We start from the raw sequence: 10344 nt of genomic DNA on the forward strand, positions 1-10344 counted from the left end.
CGGTTCATTCTGCCATCTTCTGAAATCTAACCACTTAATAGCCTTGACGATATGTTTGAGCAAGTTATAAAATGCATGGAATTTTGTAACATAATATTACTGGAATTACTGATTTTGAGTCATCTGGCTTCTCCCTATGTGAATAACAGACTCTTGAATGACTGTACAACACTGTCCATATTGTATATGCCTGGCTACTGTCATTGTTTCCTGTGTATTCCTTTGAAGCTTTATGTGATTATCAAAGTAAGGGTGGCAAACATGTGTTCTATTATGATTTAACAACGAAGAGTGTTCTAGAGTCTAAACCTCCTGATCAATTCCACCCCCCCAAGATTTCTGTCATTCTGCTTACATATTCTTGGGAGAACCATGGCACATGTCAGGGCAGATGTCAAGCGCTGTCTCACCACTCACCAGCAAAGAGAGGAGAGAGTTCCTCTGGTCCATACTGGGGATGCCAACCCCAATCCTATCCATTACGGTGCCTTTGCTCTTTCTCCAAATGTACTTCAAATTGGTCGGTTCAGAATCGCTTTCGAAGCAATTGATGAACTCCGCCGCAAAAGATGAAAGACCCCAACCGAACATTACTGAACGAACATTAACCATATTTATTTTTTAGGGAATTAACCATATTTATTCACCCACTATAGTTCACAAGGACGAGCAGCACGACGTTACAAGTCTTGGTAGGGGCATCAGACAGGCAACAAACACTACTACTTGGGTTACACATCAGGGGCACCGCCCGGGCAGCATATGAACATGGCTTGCATTCTGTTCATTCGTGGCGCCATCTGCCTGGACCTCACGCACGGATGGCGATCGTCCCGCCCTGCTGCACCTCGGCGGCGGGGGCGGCGGCCTCCTTCTCGGCCTCCAGCTCGGGCGCCTGCTCGGCGAGCACCGGCAGGTGGCCCTTCTCCTGGAGGCTCTTCACCGTGTCGTACAGCGACTGGCTCACCGGCCGGAACTCCAGCCCCAGGTCCCGGAGCTTCTGGTTCGAGAACTTGTACGCCTGCTTCCGCGGGTTCACCTCGTCGGAGCACCTGCACCCAAATCAAACGCTCACACACGGTCAGCTTACTGAAGCTAGCAGTTTGTTTCAGTCGTGAACAACGTCACCGTAAAAAAAAGAAGCATAGGTCAATATCACTTCTTTTTTTGCTAGCTATATAATTTCCTAGTTATCTTTCTTGTGATTTTTTACTGACTATACAGGTGAGATTCCTTCACTTGGACCAAAAGCACACGCGGCCATTGCGTCAGTGTGATGCTAATGCTGTGATGGATGCTAAGGTTAGGTTTCGTTGGTAGGGGTGAGATTACGACATAGTAGAGATCATGGTCGACGACGAGGTATCTTTGAAACAATCATCTGAACTTGTCAAGGATCTCGACTATTATACCAGGAGAAGGTGTAAACGAGCGAACGGATCCGTTTCAGTCCACCGCTGCTACAAAGACGTTGCTCGCCAAAAAGAAAGTTGAACATTCCAGCGCGCGCCCGGCCTAGAGTTTGGTAGAGACACTGTATATTTTTGCAGTCAGCTGTTGAATATTCTGATCGACTGATCATCAGTTTCGCTTCCCATGATGGCTCAGCTATCTCGCCAGTGTCCGCAACTTCCGTGTTCTTTTGAATTTAGGAAAAAGTCCACATTTGACCCCTCAACTATTGGATTTGTCCAACTTTGACCCCCAACTACGAAACCGGACACAGTGGACACCCGAACTTTCAAACCAGATCAATTTATACCCTGAGACTGATTTGGGTGGTATTGAGCGGACGTGGCGGTGGTTTTAACTACATTGACCATGACATGGCAGCTTTTCGCCTACGTGGCAGGGCCAGCGTGGACAAAGGGCCATGTGGGAGGGGAACAAAATTGCAATATGGCCCCTTCCGACCCTTGGCGTCGCACATGGCCAAGTCGCGCACGCGCCGGCCTTGACCGAGGCGCGGCGGCGCTGACCCGGCCAGGAATGCCTGGCGGCGAACCTCCTCGGCCAAGCCAAGGGCACCGCGGGGCTCAGCGCAACATGGCGAACAAACGGGTGGCGCTAGAGCTCAAAGACAAAGGCGAAGCAGCGGTTAACGGCGGCGGCGGCAGCTAGGGCTTGACCGGCGGCGGCGAAGCTACCGGTAGGCGCGAGGAGCGCAGATCCAGGGCAACAAGCGGCACGGGTAGCATCATGAGAGCCTAGGATACGCAGTGCGCTCCCTAATTTCGACAGCGCGAGATGGGAACCAGCAAAACCCGGCGGCGGCGCCATGCACGGCGGCGCAGGCGTCCCGGCGATGGCACGCGCACAGCAAGCCAACAAACGGCACAACAAGCACCTACACAACCTAGGAGAGCTAGCCATGCGGTCGTATTGGAAGAAAATCAGCCGGAGCATAGGGCTCACCGTGAACTACCTTGCCGGCGGCGAGCGGAACAGGGCAGGGTACTCGGCGTCGATTCAAGGCACGAGGGCTTGAACAGATGGGTTAGGAATGGAGGTGGGGTGTACACGGGGCTGTAGGCTGGAGGAATCGGCCGGAGCTTGCTCGGGGAAGACGAATTTCTCCGACGATGGCGAATTTCTCCGACACCTTGGCTCGGTGGGGAAGCCGCACGACGAGCCCGGCAGCCCACGCCAGGATCCCTCTGCGCGCCACCACCGGGGAGCCCCATGCGCGCTGTCGTGGGACCGCGCCTACGCCGCCGGCGAACCCACGCTGGAACCTCTCCACCTTCCTCCCTCTCCCATTCAGTCTCTCTCTTCTTCTTCCTCGGTTCAAAAACAGAGCAGACTCCACCGCCGCCGGACCAAATCCCGCCGGCCCAGGCCACCACCTCCTCCTACTCAGCCACACCCCTAACCAGCCCCTTCTGACACTGCACAGGGGCGGTGCGCGGCGCACGCGCGGCGTACACGCGGCGGTGCAGGCAAGCGGGCGCAATGGCAAAGGCAGGCTCTGCCGGCGTAGCGGCCATTGCGGGCAGTGGCGCAGCTCGGTGCAAGCAGGGGGGCAGACCGGCAGCGGGGCGAGTAGGCGGCGGTCAGTGCGGCCGGGCGGTGCCGCGGCGCTCAGTGGCACGACGCAGGGGCACGCGGAGGCGGCCCGCAGCGTGCGCGCGACGGTGGCAGGCTGGCCGGTGGCGGCCGGCCGCGTTCCAGTCATGGCAGCGGCGAACGCGTCTATCTAGTGTGAGCACGAGCTACGCGAGAGCCGAATGATTCTATTTGTGCCATCAATCGAAGAAGAACGAGTTCGGAGGTGAAGTCTCACCGCCCTGCCCCGTCACCGGACTTGAGGACGTTCGAGCCACGCCGCGCTCGCCCCCTGCAACGCCTCCGCGGGGGTTTGTGGCAGGGCCGCTGCTGCAGCCTGTATGGCATGGTGCGGGGTCGGTTGCGGAGGCCGAGATGGAGGTGGGAGGGGAGGCGGCGCTGGCAGAGGGGAACAGGGCGGGAGGGGAGGCCGATGGCGGCGGCAGGCGGAGGGGAACAAGGCGGGAGGAGATGCCGGCCGACGTGGCCCTCTCTGTCCACATCATCGGTCAATACTGGTCAACATGTGCCACGTCAAATGAAAACCACCAAAATCAGGTCCAGGTGCTAAAAGTGAACGGTTTTGGTAGTTGGGGTACTGATCCCAGACAGTTTTGTAGTTGAGGGTTAAAATTAGACCAACACAATAGTTAAGGGGCCAAAAGTGGACTTTTTCCTTGAATTTAACCTCCTATCTTTGTCCATGCATGATGATTTGTTTGAAAATACTGGAGGATGGCGTGTAAATATTGGACATGCTTTTGTGTAGCACTTGTGTGTCTCAATCATCTAGAGTGCAGGGAAGAAAAATGCATGCTCGTAGATCTATTTCGAGAACCATGTATCAAAAAAAAATGGTTGCAGGAAGGAGAGTGTCATTGATCTGCTTTCTTAGGTAGGCTACTCTCATGCGTTTGAGCCGTTGAGTACTCTATGGACAAGGAAAGTTTAGCAAAGAGTACACGGGAAAATTCCTACGAAGTTTCTACATTACCTTCCATTGTTTCTTAAATTTGTCTAAACTGCTCTCTTATACAAATGGCGACTAAATGTGCAAGTAGGTGGGTTGTGCCTGCATATCGAGCTAGTGGGCTGTATTTTTCCATGACCTTATTGATGTCTGTGACACGCATGATTTCTGAGCAACTTCTCTCCTAGATTAAGTGCAGCTCTGTCACATGTAGGCCTGCACCGTGTGGCCAATGGACCAGCAAAAAAAAAACTTACACAGTGCTTTTTAATAAATAAAACTTGTATACAGAGTTGCAGTCACGCAGGCGCGAGCAAGGCGTCTGCTCCAGGACTTTTCAACATCCAAAGTCGTGTACGGGTGATGCTGATACATACCAGCACCCAGGCCGGGCGTACTCAATTGTCCAACGGCGAAGCGAACGGATCAGACAGGATAATGGCCATCATCGATCAGAGCTTGCAAAGACCACACGCTACTTTCGCCGCTCTCTGACGCTACAGATTTCTACCGCTCCGACAGCTACCCGTCAAGGTCAATTGCTCGCCAAGACTAGTGTGCAAACAAAGATTCTGAATTTCTGATCGAGCTACTATATCCTGCTAGTTGGGTTCAGTTGTGGCATACAGAGGACTCCGGCCAACACCTCACCTACTTCCGTTTCCGTCGACGGCGACGCCCACGTACCAGCTTCTGACACGTGCGCCGCGCGCCGTCGGCCGGCCAGAAACAGCACGTACGCTCTGCGTCCGGACAAGGGGGTTGGTTCACCTGAACCCAAGCTCGGCCTGCAGGCGATGACCACTTGCTTACCGATCGATCGAGTTGATGATGGAGCAAGTGTAAGTGGCCGGCCAGTCCTATCCATCGTTACCTACCGCCGCTGGGATCCACCGAATTGATCAGGAATACTATCATCACTCGGTTGCTGCCTAATCATGCCGTTCCTTACTGCTGCCCAGCGCCCCCCTAACTAAGCAACTAGCCATAAGGCTTTAAGGCTTGGAAATGGACAAGCCAACTGCTATAACTAGGCACATGCCATTTGCAAACTGTGTTGCATTGGGTCGTCGCCGTCGTCGCCATAGGATAATGGAATGCGAATCGAACCTAGCTAGCTGCGTACCTGGTGGGGACGGGGTACTCGGGGAAGAGCTTGGCGAGGATGCGGACGACGTCCTCGCGGTGGAGGACGCGGTCGGCGCAGAGGTGGCGGCCGGAGGCGGCGGGGGCCTCGAAGACGAGGAGGTGCGCGGCGGCGACGTCGCGGACGTCGACGTAGGCCTGCACGGCGTTGGCGAAGGTGCGGGCGGAGCCGTCCAGGTACTTGAGGATGTGCGCGATGCTGGCGTTCACCGTCGGCTGCAGCAGCGGGCCCACCACCAGCACCGGGTTCACCACCACCAGGTCCACGCCGCGCTGCCGCGCCGCATCCCACGCCGCCTGCTCCGCCACCGCCTTGCCGTAGCAGTACCAGTTCTGCGTGCGCACATGCACGGATCACATCAGAATCAGAAGCTGCTAGAGTTTCAGAAAGGGCAAGCACTACTGCAAATACACTAGCTAGCTACTTTTTTTTTGAAAAGCTAAGGCTGTGTTTAGTTCGCGAAAAAATTTGAATTTTAGAAATGTCAGATCGCTAAAGATGTCGGGTCGCTGTGCTATGATGAATACTGAAAGAGCTAATCTTGTTTCCCAGATTTGGAAACGTTCACTGTACTTGTCTGGACAGCGAGTTTTAATTTCCATCCCCAGCGTTTGATACGACAGCGAGTTTGTTTACCACTTCACAGCAAATCATCAGGCGCATGCACTGCTGCGTGCTCACTGCTCACCTTGAAGAAGAAGTCTGCTTGACCGTTTGCAAGACCCTGGTAGGCTCTCTCTAGCTTATTGAAGGCATAGAATTTGTTTTGTTCACCCAACAAAGGCAAAGCTTCGTCCAGAACGAAATGACACAAAGCCCCCCCCCGTTTCTATGTATGGCATGACCGTTCGTTGACGGCGCTACACAAGTAAGATTGTATATATAGTAGTGGTCGGATTGGACTTTTAAGGTGGGCGCGCATGTGTGTACTACTACTACTATTGTAGTGGCGGGTTGGCAAGCCATACCAAGGTTCGAATTTTTCAGCTTTTCAAAGAGTTCATGTCGTGTTCAGAAAACATACATGGGTAAGGTTTTGGGACAAGAATATCTAGGATTCTGTACAAAACTTAAAACTAAATCCCAAAGCTTTCTAGAGCGGTCCTCTCTCCTTCCAACCATGCCTTCAGTAGAGTTTTACTCTTCTGGTCTTCCTAGAAAGTGAAATAACAGATACCCACAAAAAAAAAAGTGGAACAAGAAGCAACAGATTGGGAGGGCCAACAATAAGCCTGATTAGCTTGGACCTATGCATGCCACGCACGTGTCTATCGGCGTGGCATCATGCAGGATATTTCACGTACGTACGTTAGTAAGCTCAATTAGCTTGCATTATTTTTGGGAGATAATTACGTGTTTAGCTTGCTATTGCTTGCGTTCTTGTTTTTCCAAGACCAAAAATTTCTATTTTTTTGGGGTAGTGCACGCCGGTAACTATTTCAACAACACCTTGATGTAGAGTCCGGAATATTGAAATGTTCCTTTATCCAAAATAAAGTGCACGCCAGTCACCGGAGAAAAAGCTTTGATTCAAATCTAGCTAGTGCTGGCTGTGCTCTCAGCAGCAGGCACCATCGATGAGCACTCGATCCCATTGGATGCCTCAAAAGACGAACTCTATTTTAGGGTTCGGTTGGTTGGTAGTGCGTGCCCATATATAGCTAGGTAATTATTTCACCTATCTCATGATAGCTATCTTTAGTTTGTTTTTCCTCCATTTCTCATGAGATGCAAAGAAAACAAAAAGGGAAAAATATACTACAATATGGTGCAGCTAGCGAAAGGTAGCTAGCAGGATGGGTGAGGAGAGCTAGAGATGGAATGGACGGATGGGGAGAGGGCGAGAGAGCGAGGGGTAAAAGTGACCAAGCACCCACCCTGGTTTTCTTGCAGAAGTCGAGGTCGCTCCAGCAGGATTCGTCGACCACCACGTCGGGCCCGCGGTTGGGGTCCATGGTGACGGCGCCGATGGAGGACGTGAACACCACCCGCCGCACCGTGCCGGCCTCCGCCGCCGCCCTGATCACGTACTCCGTGCCGCGCACCGCGGGCTCCACCATTTGCTCCTGCATGCACGCATACGCGCGCGCGGTTAGCAGCACGTACGTCATCGATCATGATCGGTCCCCTGCTGCCTTCGCTTGGCCGGTAATGGCGGCAGCGGCGGCGCGCAAGGGATCGGAGCAGTTGAGTTGGATCGGCGGTGGCCGGAGAGAGAGGTGTGGGAGGTGGTACTCACGGGGTCGTCGGTGACGGGGGAGGCGGTGTGGAAGACGCCCTGGCAGCCCTCCACGGCGCGGCAGATGGCGTCGAAGTCCAGGAGGTCGGCCTTGCAGAGGAAGAGCCGCTCGGCGGCGCCGTCCAGCGCCTTGAGGTGCGCGTTCTTCGGGTCATCTGCATGCCATCGCCATCAACAACCCAAGAACACAACGACGTTGTTAGTCAGATGCCTGATCTGTTCGGACGATATATAATCATCCCTGCCACGCGTGTAAATAAAAAGAAAAAAAAAAGAAAGCATCTATGCGTGCGGTGCGCGTCGCTAGTGTGCACATGCCTGGGTTCCTGACGGTGCCCTTGACAGTGTACCCCTTCTCGAGCAGCAGCTTGACGAGCCACGACGCGATGTACCCGGCCGCGCCGGTGACGCACACCGTCTGCCCGTTCCCCGCAGCCGGCGGCTGCCCCGCGGCGTCGGCGGCGGGCGCGACGGCGTCGCCGGCGCCCGCGGACGACACGGCGTCGACCACGGTCATCGTCTTCACGATCGACGATCAGATCAGTTCCTCAACACCCCCGCTACTACTCTCTGGTGTCTTCACGAAACCTCGCACGATCGCGGTGGCGCCCGAAGCGGAGAGAAAGTTAAGCTAGCTAGTTGGCGAATGGCGAGTTAGTTTTTTTTTTTAGGTTTCCCCTTTGCGCGGGCGATCGGTCGAGGAGGAGGAGTTGGTAGGTTTGGTAGGATCCTTCCTGAGAGGGCCGGTGTTGAGTGGCGCGGAATTTATAAGCCAAGCCGAGGCGACACGGCCGGCCGGTGACGGAAAGATCGGAGAGCTTGCGGACACGGCCGGACGGGGCCGGGCGATCGAGCGAGCGAGCGCAGGCAGTGCGCGTGAAAGTGAGAGTAGCTGAGGGTCCGTGCGGTGGCCCCTCGCCGCGATGGCGACCGCGGGTTAGGTGAGCCGGCAACCCCTACCGTCTCCGGCGTCGCGCGTGCGTCATGCGAATTACGTGCATACTGCGCCGGGGGATTCCGACTGGACCCGGCCGGTCCTTAGGTCGTACATAGAGGTGATAATGAGCCATGATTTTAGTGACCACTTAACAGCTCAATTTGGCTTTTTAATTCTTTAATTCAAAATTATATAAAATTAGAGCTTGACTCTTAGATTATTTAGGCTAAATTTGACGGCTCTTTACCTCCACTAGTCGTACGTGAGGTACCGGCCCGGCCGGCCGCGGCGTGGTGGTTCATGTTCGTGTCAACACTGCATCGGAGCGGCTCTCTGAACCGCCATTGATGCGTCGTGCAGTCAGCGGCAAGATATAGCTAGCTGCTGCTAGGTCAACTATTGGTGAGATATCGACAGGAATTCAGCCGTTGCAGGGGGCGCTGTGCTGCGTGCGCGCACACGCCGTGTCCAACAATTTATGAACCTGCTTTTCATCCGGTGGTTGTGTCCGTGTGTCCGTGCCAGTGGACCGGACGCGGAGGGATGAACGAAGCGGTTCGACGCAGACGCGCCGTCCGGCTCCGGCCGGCCACACCGGCATCACCACGTGGTTCGCGTGAAGGCCGGGCTCGGGGTTGTGGTTGCCACGTCACCGTGAGGTCAGCGATCGACCTGCTTCTCCGAAATGGACGGCTAAACAGCCGGGGTTTATGATTTTCATGCGCATAATAAATCATAATGTTAATTAAGCTTTGCGGGTTTATTATATGTGTGCTACCTACCCCGTGCAGGTAAAAACTGGTTGTTTATTAGAAGCTTTATCTGAGGCATGTTTATTAACAACTGGTTATTGATGCCTCAGCTCGTGCTTTAAGAGCCCTGCAAAGAACTTTTTTGCAAAAACAACGTAATATTATAGATGATATGACAGGAAAGTTTCCTCACAATGTTTTTTTAGGAAAACAAAAGCGCAAGGTGCCTATGAAGAAGCAAACACCCAAGTTCTCATGGCAACCACCGGTGGAAGGATGGATTAGAAATAAATGCCGATGGAAGTTACTCCCTCCGTCCTCGAATGTAAGTCATTTTAGAGTTTTTAGGACAGATTATGATTGTGTAGAAAAGACTCTCCTACCCCTAATTATTAAGCCTTGGGAATGTGCTAATTAAATTAGTATGCCTTTTCCCATGCACCTCCCCCACATGTACCTCCCCCTACATAGTTGCATGCACATCTTTTTATCGGGAAAGACTAAAAAACGATGCACAATTAAGATGATTGGGTCCACACTCATCTTAGAATGACTTATATTTGAGGACAATTTTTGAATCATAAAATGACTTACATTTGAGGACGGAGGGAGTATGTTAAGGTGATAGAAGAAGCCTCTGTAGGGGTCATCATTCGGGATCACAAGGGACATGTCCTTCTCCCTTCATGGAGGTACATGTTTCAGTGCACCTCGGCGGAAGAAGCAGAGCTCCACTTGTATGTAGGGAAGGCTTGTGGTTGGCTCATCAATGGTATTACGGCCCAGTGGTTCTAGAGTTTGATTGTTCGATTTGTGTGGCTGCTCTTGCATGCTAAGCATGGAATTGATCGTTCTATTTATGCAAGCTTGGTAGAAGATAGCAAAAACATCAAGAGAATGCTGAGAAATGTTTGTTTGGTCAAGATCAATAGAGAGCAAAATAAAGTAGCACATGAATTGGCACAACATGCTAGACAAGCTTTCGGCTCCGAGGTTTGGTTAACAGAAATTCCTAGATGTATACACCATGTTGTGCTCCTAGACTGTAACCGTGTGTTTGGTTGGAGGTGCGGAGCGAACCTGGTTGGAGCCGACCCCTTTTGGTCTGTTTGGATGAGGGGCAAAGGAAGCGGAGCGGCTCCAGGAGAGGATATTCCCGCAAGATGCGGGTTCGCTTCGCCCGTTGAATTTCGAGGGACGGAGCCAACCCGGACGGGTTCCGTCGGCGTCCGTCTCGTCCATCTCGTCGTCCTC

General features: G+C 53.3%; 1 protein-coding gene across 1 annotated transcript; it reads right to left on the reverse strand.

Moving 5' to 3' along the window:
• Window positions 1-590: 590 nt before the first annotated feature.
• LOC120712484 (cinnamoyl-CoA reductase 1-like) lies at window positions 591-8156 on the reverse strand. Its single transcript, XM_039998273.1, has 5 exons — window positions 7720-8156; window positions 7402-7556; window positions 7040-7228; window positions 5142-5494; window positions 591-1052 (listed from the first exon to the last, which is right to left on the reverse strand). The coding sequence occupies exons 1-5, from the start codon at window positions 7916-7918 to the stop codon at window positions 812-814; spliced, it is 1137 nt and encodes a 378-aa protein (XP_039854207.1). The 5' UTR covers window positions 7919-8156; the 3' UTR covers window positions 591-811.
• Window positions 8157-10344: the final 2188 nt, after the last annotated feature.

Source organism: Panicum virgatum, chromosome 6K (assembly GCF_016808335.1).
Source record: "Panicum virgatum strain AP13 chromosome 6K, P.virgatum_v5, whole genome shotgun sequence".
In the NCBI taxonomy this organism is placed as follows: Eukaryota; Viridiplantae; Streptophyta; class Magnoliopsida; order Poales; family Poaceae; genus Panicum; species Panicum virgatum.

What these genes read in the sequence shown, in the direction of transcription:
- LOC120712484 (XM_039998273.1), bottom strand. Translation starts at nt 7,918, where the DNA reads ATGACCGTGGTCGACGCCGTGTCGTCCGCGGGCGCCGGCGACGCCGTC. An exon ending in GGGCACCGTCAGGAACCCAG is followed by an intron (nt 7,557 to 7,719) that starts GCATGTGCACAC and finishes GATGGCATGCAG; the next exon opens with ATGACCCGAAGAACGCGCAC. An exon ending in GAGTACCCCGTCCCCACCAG is followed by an intron (nt 1,053 to 5,141) that starts GTACGCAGCTAG and finishes ATTTGGGTGCAG; the next exon opens with GTGCTCCGACGAGGTGAACC.